The sequence below is a fragment of the Ammospiza caudacuta genome, chromosome Z, assembly GCF_027887145.1.
Source record: "Ammospiza caudacuta isolate bAmmCau1 chromosome Z, bAmmCau1.pri, whole genome shotgun sequence".
In the NCBI taxonomy this organism is placed as follows: domain Eukaryota; kingdom Metazoa; phylum Chordata; class Aves; order Passeriformes; family Passerellidae; genus Ammospiza; species Ammospiza caudacuta.
The window spans coordinates 47,975,195-47,993,932 of NC_080632.1; the positions used below are offsets into that span (position 1 = coordinate 47,975,195).

General features: G+C 39.2%; 1 protein-coding gene across 1 annotated transcript in view; it reads left to right on the forward strand.

The window, feature by feature from the left end:
• The first annotated feature begins 1,307 nt into the window (after positions 1-1,307).
• Positions 1,308-18,738, forward strand: part of LOC131571531 (interleukin-6 receptor subunit beta-like) — a 30,938-nt gene continuing 13,507 nt past the window's right edge. Inside the window, exons 1-9 of the mRNA XM_058824278.1 lie at positions 1,308-1,350; positions 1,592-1,642; positions 4,085-4,196; positions 7,433-7,599; positions 8,629-8,768; positions 13,952-14,093; positions 14,255-14,337; positions 15,409-15,619; positions 17,725-17,883. Coding sequence (XP_058680261.1) covers positions 1,308-1,350; positions 1,592-1,642; positions 4,085-4,196; positions 7,433-7,599; positions 8,629-8,768; positions 13,952-14,093; positions 14,255-14,337; positions 15,409-15,619; positions 17,725-17,883 — 1,108 coding nt within the window. The remainder of the gene's footprint in view (positions 1,351-1,591; positions 1,643-4,084; positions 4,197-7,432; positions 7,600-8,628; positions 8,769-13,951; positions 14,094-14,254; positions 14,338-15,408; positions 15,620-17,724; positions 17,884-18,738) is intronic.

Consider the following 18,738-nt stretch of genomic DNA (forward strand, 5'->3'; position numbering starts at 1 on the left):
GAATGTGATTATGCTGAGAACATCAAACCAATACAGATATCTGTTAAAGTTTTCTCAATCTCTTGACTTTTACACTATTCTGAGTCTCTAGATCTTCAATCCCACTGTCAAAATCTGTCACATATAACTTGCATTTTTACTTTATCAATTTCTCCTTATGATCATCAATTGATGCTCAAATGATGATTATCAGTAGGAAGTATTGCTAAGGCCAATTTTTGGATCTCTCAGATAACAGGGGCTGTGATCCTGCAGACATACATTGTATCTGCTACCCCTCAGCATTTTGGAGCTTACACTCAAGACCAATGAATTTGTGACAGGAAGCCCCCTGTAGCACTCAGAATTCCTTGATCACTTGCCTTTCATGACTGTGCCCTTCATAAAATCTGATAAGACATGATTGTTGCATTAGTCACCTGCTCCTACTGCAGACCATGCTGAGAAGCATGCCTCTCTCTTAGGAAAGTGATTAATTTTAAACTGCTACTTTTTTCTATTCAATACTCAACCTGAAATTTACCATGGTTGCCAAGATAAGTTAATAATTTGCCTATCTCCAGGTAAGTCTGGATCCAATCTCTGATAGCAGCTGTCTAAGCCCAGAAGGGAAATTTTCCACAGTAGAAAAATTTTCTGAGAATTTCCCTTTGCTGCTGTAAGAGTAACAGCTGTTGCGTCTCTGCTGGCTTCAGTGTTCAGAATGTTCTCTGAATTAATGGTGTGGAGCAAACATCTGATTTACAGCTATGGTGACTTTTGTCTGTATTAGGGCCCTGGTGTAGGTACCAGCAATGTAGATACAGCATCTTTGAGGCAGGGAAATTACATTGAAAGATAAGAGAAGTCAGAAAGTGAAGACAAGCTGAGGTCTTCTGCTGCTATTATTTCTACAGTATATAAGAATTCATATTAGACTCAGTCAAACACCTTGACTTCCTTTTTACTGATATGAATATCTCTAATTTGCAGTGACAGTTGGTGTTTTCAAAGAGTTAGAAGTACCTAAGCTTAATTCAGTTTGCTTTGCTGATACTGCAGACACCATCAAGAATCTTGCTGTGAGTGCTTACAAAAACCAGGGTGGAGAGTTCCTGTTTCCCAGAAGGATTTTTAGGCTCTTGTAAGTATAATTAATAACACAGAACTCAAGTGTTCTTCCCATTGTCATCGATAAACTTGCTACTTGTGTTTAGCCTGTAGCAGGATAGGTGTTAGAATGAATAGGAAGTTTGAAAAGGAAGTGTGAAAATAGACTAAAGACAGCGTAATGTTGATAGTAATCATTATGCTTCTTTACAGAGAAGATGAAGAACTCTCTGCTGGCAGCTATCTTTTTACTTGTTAGAGGTGAGTTTTCATATACCATACAGCTTACTGCCGCTTATGAACCGTAAAAATCCTTAATGCTACTCAAGGATGAGGACATACGAACAAAATCATGACCAAATTAAATTCTGTGAGTGGGAGAAGCAACCACCTCCAACATTTTTCCTATTTCTTTTGCGGTTGTCTTGACCAACTGTTTTTTTTTTTTTTTCTTTTTCTTTTTTCATTCTTCCCCCCGCAACCTGCTCCTTGCGCTCCCCAGGCTCCTGCCGCTGCTCAGCCCGGGACTCTCCGTTCTGCCGGCAGCTGCCAGGTGGGTGGAACGCCGCGGGCGCTCGGGAGCGGCGCCGCTGGAAGCATTCCCGCCTGTGCCAGGGAAAGCCCGGGCGCAGCAGCACGGGCAGACGCGTCTGTGAGCGCAGGGCGAGCCCGCAGGCTGAGGGCGAAAGCCCAGCCTGAGCATCACAGATAGCCGCCGTTCCGAAGTACCACGGATCCTCTAATGTTTGTGTGTGATGGATATCTCTGCTTTCCATTTAACTGGGGAATTACTGATGATGGCGGGAAGGAACAGTACAGCACATTTTGATAGAGAGTATTGCGGAGCAGTGGGTGGTCATCTGATGTACTTTGTGCTGGATTTATTGTGGGCAGGAGCATCCTACTTGCTAACAGACCCAGCAGAGATGACAGGTTCCTGAGTACGCAGTGACACTGGGCAAGACATCTGCAGGAGGACTATGTTCTTCTGAAATTAGCCATGGATAATTTTCCAGTCCTTGCAATTAACTTGCCAGATTAAGCTCTACTAAATCATTAGGGAGAAAACCAGATGTTCAGGAAGAAAAAACAGAAAGTTCTAGAGTGAAAAAAATTAAAGGTAGGTGGTTTGGCATTTGTTTGTTGGTTTGAGTTTTTTTTAAGTGGAGAAACTGAACTGCGTTTTCTTTAGAGCAAAGAAATTTTTTTCTTTCTTTGCATAGCTCTTGGAGCACAGTCATGATACATTTCTGGTACTATGGTAGATCTGGGAAGAATTAATAATATACCTATTAAGGTGGAGCATTACAGTGGAACAAAGAAAGCACTAGAATAAAAATTAATGTGCATGTGCATAATATTCACAAACAGGAAAAGTGAAAATAAAAGTGTGCATTCATTATATTCATCTGGACAAAGCAATGTAGAACTTCTGTATATTGGTAGTAGGAGGATGCTTTGGGGTGTTAGCCAAGCTAATACACTGTTTCCACACACGAAATCTACTGTTTTTCCTTTGTCTGCTTTAGTACCATAATCTCATGGAGAAAGACATGGGCGATTTCGCAAACATTAGCGCATGAGGAACAACCACTGTTCCTGTGTAAGCAGAGACAGGTCTGCAATATGGTAGACACCATGTGGATCTGAGTTAATAGAACTCTTATTTCAAATAGTGTCAGGAGCAGAATGTTACCAATGTATTGACATGAAGTATTACAGCAATTCCAAAAAGATTTTGTTTTAGGTGTTTCTTCAAAACACCAAGTAATTTTAAGGTTTAATTCAGAGTAAAACAGGAGAAGAATGTGAGAGCTGTTGCTGTTTCCCCTGCTGTTGACAGACACTATGTTCATGGGTGAGGAGGCCAAGATGTGGTTTGGTGGCCAGACTAGAAAAGCAAAGAATTCTGTAATGTTTCACATTGCTATGAAAATAAGGAAGATGTGATCTCCACCTTCCTGAAAGGCACCTCTACACACCTGAGCTGATGCAGCAAAGTTTATTAGAAGAGCATTATTCATTTAGTATGATAAGTGTCATAAGGTGAGGGTATTAAAGTCAGCACTATACTTATTTGACTCACTTCTTTTTCCAAAACACCTTTTAACTTCAATATGCATTTGTCATCTCAATGATTAAAAGAATACCAAGGATACTTTGTAACTCAGGTTGCAGGAAGAAATGAGGAAAAGAGAACTGATCTTTTAACTCACAACCTAGGTTGTGAGATACCATAACTATGCTACAACACCAGCTCCAGACATATTCATATTTACTTATCACATAGCAAAACATTTTTTATTCAAGATTGATAGGCCTATTGGCAACTTGTTAGACCTAACAGGTAGGAAGGACATGTGGCTCTACTCATCAGGAAAAACTTACCTTAAACATCCCATTCCTGTTGAGATTACTTTTCTTAACAACAACAACAACAACAACAAAATCTGAGTCCTTTTCCGTCCTTTTCCAAGGACTTTGAGACACCATGACTTATTCTGCTAAATTAATAGTTCAGACAGTAAGACACAGAGCAAAAGAAGAACAGCAGTCATATTTTGTCATTAGTATTTTTGTTAAGAGATTTTTGAAATACTGACATAAATTTAATTGCTAAAGACAAAAATTTAGTTCCTTTAATAATGCCATCAGTGCTTATTTTCACATCAACTGAAAAAGGGGTATGTTCAGTTGCAAAAAATCCCCATATAAAAAATTAATAACAGACAATTTTATACATAAACTTTTGCTCCTTCTGTTTTACAATGCATTCTTTATAATGCTGGCAGTTTAAAAGTAATATTGTTTTTATCCAGCAACAGTGTGTAGTTCTGAACGTCAGATAGAGATTGATGGTTTTGAAGCAATTCTGGGGTCTAGTCAACTAACTCTAGCCTGGTTTGTATTTGGTTTCATTACTCATAGTCCCTTTGAGTCAGTTAATGGTTGCCTGTGATGGGTCTTTTCCAGTGCACATGTTTTCATCTTTCAGATTGGGACAATGAATTGGTGTGTTACAAAGAGTTAAGTGAGGATCTAACCTGCACCTGGCTGCCAGTACCTAGTGCTGCAAATACAGTTAATTATACTGTATACCTAAAATGGTAAGTCTGAAAAGTTATCTCAGAAAACCAAAAGCTCTTATTGTTGTTAGATGTGGTTCCCATTTGCCAGAGTTTTGTTCCAGTGTATTTCATCACTTTAGAGGTTGTTACACAAGGCTGGTCAATACCATTCATCACTACTCATCAATACCTACTGATTTGTAAGGGCTTCGTAAAAGAGTGGTAGGTAGATTCTGGCTAGACATCGCAAAAACTGTTCTATTCCTCCCCTCCTCAGCCCAACAGGGCAGAGAAAATATGGTAAAGGATCATGGGCTGAGATAAGAACAGAGAGATCTCAGCAATTACTGTCATGGGCAAAACAGACCTGACCTGGAAAAATGAATTAAATTTATTAACATTCAAATCAGAGTAGAGTAATGAGAAATATAGCTAGAACTTGGAACACCCTCCCCTTCTCTGCCCCCCCCCCCCCCCCCCCATTCTTTTCTTCTTACTGGGCTTAATTGAATTTTCTGCCTCCTCCACTCCAGCATTGTGGGGGGATGGGAAATGGGATTGTGGACAGTCCATCACACGTTGTGTCCGTCACTTCTTTTCTCTTCTGACTCTTCCTCTGGTGCAGCATGGGAATCCTCCCTCAGGAGACATGAACTCCCACAGTCCATCATTAACTCCTCCAACACGAGTGCTTCCCATGGGGCTGCATTTCTGCATTAACTGCTCCAGTGAAGGTTCCTTCCATGGGGTGCCAGCCCTTCAAGAGCAGCCTGCTCCAAAGCAGCTCCCTCCCTCATGGGTTCACAAGCCCTGCAAACCTGCTGCAGTGTGGGCTGCTCTCTGCTGCTCCCACTTGCCCTCATTCCTCTCTGCCAGCTGCTGTTGTGCAGCCGTTTTTTCCCTCTTTTAAATGCGTTATCCCAGAGGCACTACCACCATGGATGATGGGCTCAGCCTTGGCCAGCAGCAGCTCTGTCCTGAAGTCAGCTAGAACTGGCTTCATTATTCATGGGAAAGGCTTATTGCAGCTACTCATGGAGGCCATCTCTGTAGCAATCTGCTCCCCTGCTCCCAAAACCTTGTCATGCAAACCCAATACAAAGTCATTATACATCTTACCATGCCTCCAACACACTCTTTAAATTATTATTGCCAAAGATCAGCTTACTTAATTACCTTTATTTGCAGCTATTGACTTTTACTGACTATTCAACCACAAATAGTGGTATTTCAGGTTAAAAAAAAAACAACAAAATATTTAAACATAAACACACACTAAACTTTTATTTTATGTATTACATATTTTGATATAGCATGTACCCAAGGAGATACTTTCTGGTGATTCTGAATTATCAAGTAGTTGTTTAACAGATGGAATGAACTTGTAGGGTTAATTTTGAACTGATTACCTCAAATACAGTATCTTCAGTTGCAGCTGCATTACAAAACTGAATTTCCTCATTTTATATCTAGATATTTGGAATCTCCCATGAGATTAGGGGTGTGTTTAGAAATAGAAATGTGAGATCAGAAGACATGATCTTTGCCATGAGACCATATCATGGGGTACATGGAGTACAACACTGTATGCCATAGGCAAATTATGATATTCATTGCTGATTGTTTGGCCGCATAACCACCCCTTGTCATTCAAAATGAGCTGTGGTTACAAACATCTCCTAAAGCTAAGAAAATGTCACCACACTGGGAAATTCCCCAGAATGATCATCTTCACATTGCACAGGAGCAAAGCAATCACCTCAAGGCTGAGATTACTCCCCCCATCACCTTCAATATTTTCTCACTGGAGGTAACTGCAGGCACCAATTTGCAATAAGCCCCTAATTCTACTGCATGGCTGTCTTGCCTCTTGTAACTTCAAGGAATACCAAATTTTTGGAAGGACAGAAACATTTATGAAACAGCTCTGTTTCTGAAGAGATGTTATCAGTTGAAATATTTTTACACTACTTGCTCTCAAAGTCATAAGCCAAAACCAGACTGTGCTGTTCCCAGACTGCAGGGTTGATGTCATGAACAGACAAGGCAGATAAAATAATGAAAGAAGATGTCAGTGGGGGAAGAGGGAAACAATTCCCTGGCAGAGGTGGTGATGTTTTCAAGTCAGAGTCAGGACTTTAACCTCAGTCTCCTAAGTTTCCACCTGGTGGTCTTGAAGACAAACTTACTATCTCCTCCTCTACTGGTTTAAAAGGAAAGAAAAAAAACCCCACATGTAAAAGGCTTTTACTTTGCCTAGAAGAGGGTATCACCTCTTCCTGCATGTAACATCAGTTTGATGCTGTAATAGTTCCTTGTCCTTACTCCTTGTGATTAAGTTGTCAGGAAGAAAAAGATTAAAGATAAACACTCCCACAGAAAAGTTCCAACCAAGAATTCAAAATCATGCTTTGAAATTTTAATGGCTGATTCACAACTAGCTTGAAGCAGAAGACAGGAAAACCTTCAAGTAGTTTTTCTCAGGTACTAAATATTCAATCATGATGTGTGTAATTTAATACTTGAAATGCATAGCTAGGCAATTAGTATGCTAGTCCCTCTCTTTAAGAACACTGAACTTGCACAATTTCAACCTTGGAAAAATCTTCCCTGTGTGTGGCAGAGACTAAATGAGAGAGACAAGAAAAATGTAAGCAGCAAAATTGTATGCAAGGCATTAAAACTCTTGGACTTCCTGTGCTGTGTATGTTAGGTATACTAGGAGGAATCTACAGGGCTGAGGACTCAGCGGACATTTAAATATCTCCATCAAACTCTGACAATTTGTAGGAACAGAAGTCAGAAGACAGGCACATAACTCATAAGAAGCTTTTCATAACTTTATGGCAATTTATATTCATGTAACTGGGAAATTTTGCTGTTCAAAAGGAATTTGAGTTTCCCTTTTATGAAGTGAGGCTTTACGAAGTCATTTCTAACCTAATTTTATACCTTCAAAATGCTCTCTATATCCCACTGTAAGTACAAAAGAAGGTCATACAGATCTGGTTGTATCATACTATGCCTTAAAAGATTAAGGGATTCAACAGTTCTCCACCACACAAGGATTTGCACATTTGAATTCGCTAGGGTTACTGAGGTGCATGAATTAATCTTGCTGTTTCAAGCTGCTCAATGTGAATATTTGAGATTTCCAGATACACAGAAGTATCTGGAAAGCTATCAATCACTATAATTTTGCTTTCTTGGGCATGGAGGAAATAATAACTGTAATCCAATAAAATGCTTTTCATTGTGCTTCCTTTTCTCTGAAGGAACAAAATACGAAAACTTTTTCAGCGAAACACATCATCACCTTCCATCACAATAGAACGAAAGAATCTCTACATTGAGAGATTTGCAACCATTTGGATAGCAGTGAATTACGACAATGACACCTGTGCCAAAGGAAAGAACATCTCAGTTTTACCAAGCAAAGCAGGTACAGTGTCTTCACAAGCTGTGTTACTGCAGTGCCCAGCTAAAGCTGTATTCTGTAAAGATTATTTCCAAAATTTCAGCTCCCAAAACACTCCTGTTATTTTTACTGACTCAGAGAGCTAAGATGCAGTTTGACTTCCTTGAATTAAGTTAGTAACAGAAGCCTATGATGTTTTAATGGAAGAGGGTTTTACTTTAAATATTTTGCTGGAATATTTAATATCCATATACAGAAAAATTTATAGTAGTATTTGTGTACCATACTTAACCAACTTTCTATATTCTCCTTGATGGTTTTCTGGATTTCTTTGTATTGGTTTACAAAGAGCAGATTGACTCAACGCTGTGTACCTAAGGAATCCTTGATATAGGGCATTAGAATTTTGAGAAACCTTTTCAAAATTCAACTCTTTTCTAAGGCCTCTTACCCATTACACAATGCTGAAAGATATGAAAAAAACCAGCCCTATTTATTAGGCTCTTTAAATGTTTATTTAAAGATTCCCTACCTATCTGGTCACTGAAGTGATGTTAAGAGCTTCTCAAAACTTCACATGCTCAGACTAATCATGGTCCAAGAAAAACCAATGCTTCTCTGCTGGGAGTTACTACCAGTACAACCCAAATTATCAATAGTGTAACCTTTACTGAAGACTTTTGGACACATTGTGTTTATTTGCACTTACTGAAATTTGAAGATATTCTGGATATTTTTTATACAACTCATGATTACAGGTACTCTTGACATGTTGATTTTGCCTTTCAGCCTCACTCAGAATAGTTACTGCTTAGAAAAAGAGTGTTCTTGAAATCAGTAGAAGCATTCACAAAAGAAAGGCAAGAAGAACAATTACATTTTGTTGATGTCATAGAGATTTAGTAATTCATTTCCATGGTGTTTTGAAGTCTCACAGCATTCACTATTGTGTGCCAAGTCTTTTAACTTTTATAGACCACACTCAACAGATGTAATTACCAAAGCTTTCCTGCTTCTCTTGTGTTTTAAACAATTGTATCTCCCCCATTTTAGGAAAGTGTTTGTCACCATCTAACATAAATGCTTATCAGATCACAAACCAATTGATAATGAAGTGGGACCTGCCCACAGCTCATACACCATATGAGCTGAGATACAGAGAGGCACTCACAGAATCTGATCCATGGACAGTGGTGAGTACTTCCAGATGACAATCTCATGAGAATATAGGGTGCTCCAATATCAGGTCAGCTGCACATATTATATGCAGCACAAGGATTGCAAGGTGGCATAGCAAGGAGTCATTTTGTAGGCAGACCCCACTAAGGCACCTTCATTTGATTCTAACAAATCATGAAATGTTTGGGAAAGAAGGAATAGTAGCTTTAACCAAAGTAAAATAGAATAGCATATTATCTGGTTCATTAACCTACCAGTGAGACACTACAACTTCCAGTGATGCAAAAGCTGAATATCAGAAATGCCATGTAAACACAGACCCAAATCACACTTTCAGTGATTTACAATATTGCTCTTTTAGCTGGTATCATTACCTTTTCAAACAGATTAGAGATCAGGTTGCTTTGTTTTTTAAGGTAATAATTCATACTTTACATACTTTTAGTTAGTTTAAGTATTCCAGATTTTCTTCTTTGAAAAGAAGTGAAATAATTTCCCTGTAATACAGCCATAGAATGGTTGGGGTTGGGAGGTTCCAACCAGCCCTGCCATGTGCACGGCCACACTCTAGTAGACCAGGATGCCCCATGCAAACTGGCCTTGAACACTTCCAGAGATGGAACATCCACAACTTCCCTGTTCCAGTGCCTCACCACCCTCACAGTGAAGAACTTCGTCCTAATAGCTAATCCAGACCTACTCTCTTTCTGTCTACACCCATTGCCCCTTGTCTTGTCACTACATGCTTGTGTGAATAGTCTTGTCCCATCTTTCCTGGAAGTTCTCTTGAGGTACTGGAAGGCAACAATACCATTGCCACAAAGCCTTCTCTTTTCTAGACTGAACAATCCCAATTCTCTCAGCCTTTCCTCACAGGAGAGGTACTCCATCCCACTGATTTGGTGGCCCTCCCCTGAATTCATTCCAACCGGTCCATGTCCTGCCTGTGCTGGGGACCCTGTCCCTGAAAATTGGGAAATAAACTCTCCATCCTATCTGTTAGACTTGGAAGCCAACATTATTTCATTAGCAGTGCTGAATGCATGGCTAATTCTCTTCAAAGCATACATGCCCAGTAACCTCAGAGACCAGGTTATATTCCTAAAACTATTGTATTTTCATGTTTCCTGAAAACATGCATTTATGCTGATTATTTCCATTTGTTTGGATACGGTTCCAGATCTTCTGACGAATCTTTTCTCCTTGGGATTATCTCAAATATGTCATCAGGTCATAATGTACTTCTCTTATGATTCTTTGCTCTGATAAACAATTCTTGTTATCAAAACTGAGATATTAGTTAGTACATATTAAATCACTGATAGAAGTAAACAAGAAAGAATTAACTGGAACAAGTTTATTAGTCACAGATGTAGGGAGCTAGCACAAGGCCACATTAATCTCTGGTATTTGTACTAAGCACTGTGTGTACAAAATTAAGCACTAACAATAAATATAGAGGTCATGCTCTATTGTGCTAAATTTAAAAGAATTTCCAGCACCTTCCTCCATTGCTGCATAGATGTCATCTTGCAGGACTGTTCAGTAACAGCCCCAGAGCTGACGCAGCCCTGCAGGTGGGGTCTCAGCAGAGCAGAGCAGAGGGGCAGAATCCCCTCCCTGCCCTGCTGCCCACCCTGCTCTGGATGCAGCCCAGGACACGTGTGGCTCTCTGGGCTGGCAGTGCCATGGCTGGGGCATGTCCAGCCTCTCAGCCACCACAGCCCCAAGCCCTTCTGGGCAGGGCTGCTGGGTTCTGCCCATCCCCACGCTGACCCTGGGTTGCTCTGACCCTGGTTCAGAGGTTCAGGTTGAGGTTCCTGTGGTCCACCTCTGGAGCCTGTCCAGGTCTCTCAGGATGGCCTTCCACCCTGCAGGCACTGCTCAGCCTGGGGTCATCTGCAAATTCACAGAGGATCCACTTGACACCTCTAAGTCATTACTGAAGATACTAAATAACATTGAACACACCCACTATGGACCCCTGATGGACACATCTTGTCACTGATGTCCACTGGAGTTCTGAACCGCTGTCTACTACTCTCTGGATGCAACCATGCAACCACTTCCCAGTCCACATCATGGTTTACCCACCAAATCCATCACTATCCTATTTGGAGAAAAGGATGTTGTGGGATACAACATCAATTGCAGTTGCATTTTAGGACATGCACTATGGTACACTAACAGGCAGAACAAAACGAAAGGGAATACGCAGGAGGTGGAAAATGAGTCATAATTTCAATAATGTCTGCGTGTAGCAGCAATGGCTGCTTATCCTGCCCCTTCCCATCAGACAGGCATGTATGCATGATATGTATCACTAAGTCCCTGAAATGGTCTGTTTTTCAAGCTCTGTTATTTTTAGATGTGTTAATCAGGTTATAAATATGCATTTATCAAGGAAAATAAGAAAACTGTTTAAATAGCAACAGTCTCCACTTCTTGGGAAATTCTGCTCACCCAGGAGCCTCTTTGCTTCCTTTTCACTACAAAAATCTCCCTTGTTCCTACTTTTGTCTCAGAAGACCACTCCCATTTCTCTTGTAGCTGACTGCTGGTTCATTTAGCTACTTCAGAAGAGGTACTTTGAGAGGCCCATGAAAGAAATGTTTCATCTCAGTACAAAGAACATTCAGGTCTTGGAAAGGTCCCCTCGTTCATTTGTGTACAAGTCCTAGACCATCCTAGGGCAGCCAGTTACCCATGCAGAGCCCACCCAGCAGCACAATAGGCAGACAACCAGGTGCAGACAGTCTGGCACATGGCACATGGAAGGGCAGAAGGTTCGGAGCAGTACAAATGCATGTCCTGCAGGTTTTGGAGACAGGGGAGATGGAAGATTCACAGGAGTACTGTGGGGGACTAGTACAGACATCCACACTGGGTGACACAAATGAGTCAAGACTACAGGTCATGAACACTCATGATGTCCCAGGTCCCAGCTGATGCTATGGATTTAGGCTGTAATCTCTTCCTAATAATATAAACATAGGCTAAGCTTGAAGATTAGTAAATGAGTATGACCACATACTGTATTCCCTTAGCTGGGAATTCCCCAACTAAGGCAGGAATAATGCATCTGACTCCACGTTCTCAGAAGGCTAATTTATTACTTTACAATACTACGTTATATTAAAGAGACTATACTAAACGATACTAAAGAATATAGAGAGAATACTTACTGAATGCTAAAAAGATAATAATGAAAAACTCGAGACTCTTTCCAGAGTTCCAACACAGCTTGGCACCAATTGGCCGAAGAGTCAAAACAACTCACCCCAGAATCGAATGAAACAATCACCTGTGGGTAAACAAACTCCAAACACATTCTACCCAGGAGAAGCAAATGAGATAATTATTGTTTTTCTTTCCTCTGAGGCTTCTCAGCTTCCCAGGAGAAAAATCCTGGACAAAGGGATTTTTTCAGAGAATGTGAATGCCACAGCCATGCATGCATAGAGGATGTAAAAAGCTAGTGCTTATCAAGAGTAGGATGTACATGTAATGTAATTTAACATTTGGGTTTTAAATCCATTCCTCTTCCCTCTTGTTTGGAGTCTTTCTGTAATATTGTGGGTAGTGGGATTCTTTTGCAACTAGCAAAAAATTATATCAAGTTGTCATGGACAACATTATTTAAAAGTAATATCCTTCACTCATAAGAAAGTAGTTATGTTTATTAACATAAAACAGAAATCTAGCAAAGTTTGATAATAAATGTGAAAGGGGTTTAACAGGAGTAGACGGCAATGAGCACTTGATTACTTCACAGAGAACAGAGTCAGACAGAACTGTGAGGAAGACATTTTAATTGGGTCATGATAGTTAAAAAAGGCTCCCCTTGCATTCTAAAATTATTCTCAGAGCCCCTGCAAGTCTAATTGCTTCTGGATTCAGACTTAGTCCCAGACCTGGTCAACAGTTTGTATCTAAAGGATTGTATGTGCACAATCAATCCTTTGTATCATTTAATTGAGATTTAAAATTTTCAGTGAATAATTTCCAATTCACTTATCAAGTATCTGGTGAGATGAATACTCTCTCATCCTTGAGGAGTAATCTTCAGAAGTTAAGATTACTGTCCTTACTCGAGAGATCCCATTGAATAGCCCATTGCTGTGCAGGAGAGCTCAACAGGCTGTGGGCTATCCACTATTTAAAGGGAAAGATGTGACACTTAAAGACATAAATGCATGCTCTCTTCAAATATTAGCTTCAACCAATGTTGACTTGAGTTGAATCTTAACCAGCACTATAAGTAGGTGGATGAACTGTTAAAATCAGTCTTTCATATTGTCTTGTCTTTCATGTTGTTATCTGTCTGCTCCGAATCGACCTTGAGTCAGATGCTGGTCAAGACACATCTAATATGACTGCTGATAGTGGTTATCACTTAATCAGGATTACAAGAAGTAAAGGTCAGGATGGAGGGGAAGTGGAGGAGAGGGAGGTGAGCACACTCCCACAGAAGTTAATTAATTAACTTATTAAAATATAAAGTACTGCAGAAATTCAAAAAGAAGAGCTGCTCACCTTACAGCGCGGCTCTGTTGGTTTTGGGGAGCTTTAGGGAAGAGTTTAAGTGATAACAACAGTTTCCTATCATATTTTCCCTTATTTTCTCTGTATTTTTCAGCTCAGGGTTTTCCTTAGACAGGGATGGTGTCTTTGTTTCAAGCAAAATTCCATTTCCTGAACAGTTACTGGGGCCCCAGTGCCATCATCAGTTGCAGATGCAAATCTCTTCTGCAGCACCAAGGCATACAGGCAGCCACACATTCACTCCAGTCATGCTGTTTAAGACAACAGCCATGTGGATCTATTCAGACACAATGACACTTCTAAAAATAAGGGCTTTTTTTTTTAATTGTTTAGTTTTCCCTTGACTTCTTGTTCTTGAGGATGCTAACAAGGCTGAGTTAAATAAATTTTTATTTTTCAGTATATGTAATGTCTAATTGATTTTAAAAGTAATATTTAGACCAGGTTACTTAGTGTCTTGAGTGAGCAGAACAAGCTCATGAAAAAGAGGGTGTTGCCTTGAAAGAATGAAAATAGCTTGACTAAAATGTGCAATAATTCCTATTTGATGACAGGAACCTCTACTTTTGAGTCAGAAGGCTGGTCTTAGGCTGAGAAGACAATTAATATAAGATAATGTTTTATTGTTGTTACATAAATGGTTTTTTTTTAGGTGCCTGTAGGAAGTAATGTGTCCAATGTCACCATTTCAAATTTAAATGCTATGTCTTCATACATTGTTCAGCTCAGATGCATGACCAAGGATGATCTCAACTGTGTTTGCATTTGGGGCAAGGAGATTTTGGTCCCTCACAGTAAGTGAAATATAGTTTCATCCTACTGCTTGTAAGTATGAATGTAAAGGCTTTTCCAAATTTTGTGTCATATGGAATAGGATATTCAGATACTCTTGAAAATATGAACATCAGAATTACTCATTTGAGTGCATGTCTCCATCTTTTTCCATATTTACCAGAACTCATGAACAAGCCAAGAATATCATATAATGTAACTACACAAGTCTCTCCAGGAAGAAGAAGTGTTCTCTTGAAGTGGGAGGTAAGGTTCACTTCCAGTCTGGGTACCTTCTGTTATGTATATGCTATTCTTGCATTGCAGGGAAAAACAGACTTTCTCATTGTATTGAGTCTACACTTGATAGGCAAAAGGCATTGGATATTGTATACTTGCTGCAGAATTCATTGCATCTGTATGCTGATGATTTACGAGCTAGAAACTAACAGGGGAAAATTATATCAATTTATATTCTTGAAAAATTACTAAAACTTCCCTTCTTTTTCAGGGAAAAAAACATGCTTTTATTTTAAGAGCTTCCATCTTCCTCTGAAATTCCTCATAAGATACGTGTACCTGCCTTTTAAAATAGTAAATGTCTTCCTGTCTCTCTTACTCCAAAAGTATCCAGTTATTTCATTCAGATAACCCAGCCTCACAGCTTCATGGTATCTACACACTATTAATTTTGTGCCAGAAATAACAGACAATCTTGATGTTAGAAATAATCCTTGAAGTATTCACAGGCTTTCATGTATTAAGTTTCTGTCTATATTGCAGTAATTTCCATTTCTGTGCACACATTTTCCAATCTCTTATTAAGATTAGTACAGTAAAATAATGAGTGAACCACCACCAAGAATTGCTACCAATGGATATTTAACACATTCCAAATTTGCAGCATAATTTCTAGCATTTGTCTTTAAAGATACTACATACCTAATCAAGCCCTAGAAGATGAGGATATCCAGAGGCATAAATCTGAATTAAACACCTCTCATTAACTTTCAAGTTCCTGAAAATGAGGGATATGTTCCACTGAAATGTAGAGAATGTTACAGCTGCTTCACTGCTGTTATTACTAATTGCATACACATAACTAGGATCTCAATTAAGGAAAATTCTTCATCATGTACTTAACCCCTCTCAATTTAAGCATGCTTTTAATTTTAAGGAAATGCTTTGCTTTATTGATTCCTAATGACTTAATTAAAACAGTATGATTTTATCCCCATCATTAAAGGCTACATTTTGTTTATAAAATTAAATTCCTCTTGATTTTCTGCACAGGACATAACAGCATTTATAGAATAATAATGTTTTTCCTCTTGCTAGGTAGCACAAAGTGAGAATATCCTTGGATATTTTGTTAATGTGGAAAGAATACCCAACAGTTGCAGCCAACCACCAAATCACATCTCTCTCAAAGACAGAAAAATTCTTGTTAATGTCTCCATGGCTTACTACAGACTTAATATTTCTGCCTATAATGAAGCAGGAGAATCTCCACGAGCTATCTACATTGTCCCAGAATTCCCTGTAACAGGTATTTACCTTATTCACCACAGTGGTGGGGAAGTTTTATGACCAATCTCTAAGGATACGTTTTCACAGACTTTGGGATAGGTGAAACTGTTCTCTTGAATATATGTTAAGGTAATATTTTTACATACTAGGAGTCAGAATTGTTTCTTAAGATACTTCAGTAGAAGTTAACAGACTAGCAATTTAATATTCAATTTAGCACTCTTTTGTTGGTCAAGCTAGAGTGTTGGATCTAAGGAAAATGGTGGATTTTACGTGGAAAAATGTATTATGGATTGTCCTCACTATCAAGTAGGTGCCAGTGGTTTAAAAAAGTTCACAGAACTATGTGCAAGTCTAAGTTCTTTAGCTAAATAACTATTAAGAGACCTGCTACTGTCCTTTATTTCAGTATTACTCTAACTGGCACATAGGAAAAGAATAGATAGAATGTACATGTCACATTGGGATGTACATGTCACATTCTAATGAAGATGTAAGTTTTATGAGGCCTTAATAGACAGTCTTTTCATTTAAAGAATAAAACTTACTGTATAATGTCTTCCTTATAATATAAACTAATTTCATATGTTACAGTCTTGAGGTGTATTTATTGCAGTATAAGAACCTCTCTTACGAAGTAAGATCTTTTAAATTCAGCTATAGCATTCACAATAAAGAAGTGTGCAAGTACCCTTATTGATCTTCTGATAGCTGCAAATGATTGCTTATCCAGAATTTTCTAACACTCTCCTCATGCTGTTCTCCTTTTCCTTGCAAAGAGGTAACAACTTGATTTTGCCCTTACATTTCAGTCCCTTAGCTCTCTTCTGATAAAATATATCCTATCAATTCGAGCCTGACAATTAGTTGTCTAGTGAACCTCTGAGCCTGTATTTCATGGCACTCTCCAGATGCCTGTTCTGTTTGCATGTTAGCGCAGCTTCTCTGTATCTATCACTAATTCCTGAGAGGATACTTGCATTAAGTGCATTCTTAAGATAAATTCCTTCTCAGCATACACAACTTTTTGTCAGCTAGTACAGTAATTTTCTTTACAGAATGACAGAATGAACTATTTTGGAAAAGGCCTCTGAAATCATTGAGTCCAACTTACAGCCTAACATTACCCTGTTGACTCTACTATGGCACTAAAGTGACACATCATCCACTCTTTCCTTAAACATCTCCAGGGACAGTGACTCTACCACGACCCTGCACAGCCCATTCCAGTGCCCAAACTCTCTTTCTGTGAAGAAAATCCTTCTAATGTTGAGCCTATACCTCCCCCAGCACAGCTTAAGACTATGTCTCTTGTCCCATGGCTTATTGCTTGGGAGAAGAGATTGACCCTGCTGGATTCTCCTTTCAGACAGTTGTAGAGAGTCGTAAGGTCGCCCCTGAGCCTCCTTTTCTCCAGGATAAACAATCCCAGCCATCTCAGACAGCCCTAGCTCCGTCAAACAACCACAGCTCCCTCACAATTAATGAAATTTGCCTTTCTTGTATTCATTTCCAGACAGGAGACAGAATGGAGAATGTTTATGTCTCTCACAAGGCCCACTTCTTACATCAAAATGGCAGGTTGCCCTTTTCCCTCCTTAGTGTCAGTCAGAAGGTCCTTCCTAGTTTCGTGGCCTGTCTTTAAAAATGTCAACATCTTCAAGACCCTTTCAGAAAATTCAAAACATATGAAATATGAAATCATTTAGCTATGATCTATCATTAGCCCCTTCTCCTCCACCCCTGCTCAGGCAAGCACTATCTCAGAGTTACTCCATGTGTAGCAGCTGCTAGTGGCTCACCGGAGGTTATTTAGCAGCACCTGACATCTTTCTCCTGAGCCTTGGAACAACCACTTAATTTCAAGCAATCAGAAATCAGGAAAACTCTCGTACAGCAATCCACACTGTAATTCCCAGCTACCACTGTAAAGTAGTAAATGCTAAGTTACTTCTATTGAAATACTATTGTAAACCTTACTGTGATAAGTGAGTCATTTGCTATGTTGCTATATTTGCTTAGTGAATAATCTTTAAAAAACAGAGAAAAAGGGAGAAAGAAAAAACAATAGGGGAGAAAACTGCTTTCCTGTTTATTGACCTTTAATTGTGTATTTGTTCACAGACTTGCCTGGTCAAATCCATGTCAAAAGCCAGGGAACAAATGCAGTTGTCACATGGACTCCAGAATACAAACCAAAATGTTTTGTGGTTGACTGGGGCACTAGTAAAGAGAATATGCACATGAAAATAATAACTACGGCTACTGGAAATTTCACATTAGGTAACAGCAACCACCACATCTCCTATGGAAGCACCCTTTCATTTCTTGGTTATTTTTGGTTGGGCAGAGTAGAATTTTTGTTCTGTTTTTAAGGGCAAACTAAAGTTTCATCCAGATAAGTACTGCTCTTAATAATTGTCCAGTACTAAGTCATCAGTTAATGCCTAGCAACATTAAGGCGGATAAAAAGATGTATTAATTAGTGTTCTTCTGGATACTGTTGGGCAAGAAATGCAGCTAAGCTACTGGTACAATGTCTCTCCTTGCCCACATTCCAGACAGACCTATACATTACTGGCTTTAAAAAAAACTTTCATCTTGTACCTAGGTAAGCTTATCTTTCAATATAAACTGCTCTGTTACAGACTCCGTAAGGTTAATTTCTGGTTTTATACCAGTGCCTATACTTGTCAAAGCCTAAATTCTCAACTCCAGTATTCTGCTTACCATGCTACACACGATGGGCGTCAGTCAGGGATTTCTATATGGAACAAACATTGAAAATGTTGATTGAAATCACGTAGGTAACTCTTGCAAAGGCCATTCAGCACTGTTTTTATGTGCAATGGAGAACATTTAGCTTTAGAGTTCTACAAAGTCTTCTAGAGAGCACTGTTTACCTTTGTCCTTCTGCAATATCAGTAGTGCCACATTACATCTGGGTTTTTTCTTTGGGTTTATGTATTCTAGCTGAGTGGGAAATACCTATCCCTGAAATAACTACAGCCATTTTAGTTCCTAATCTCTCCTTCAGCAGCTAAAGTCTCCTGTAGGGAGATTATAAACACAGCTGTGATCTTCTAAAAGAAAACCCAAGTTTTGTCTGTACTGGCTTTGAAATAGTTTACATAAAGC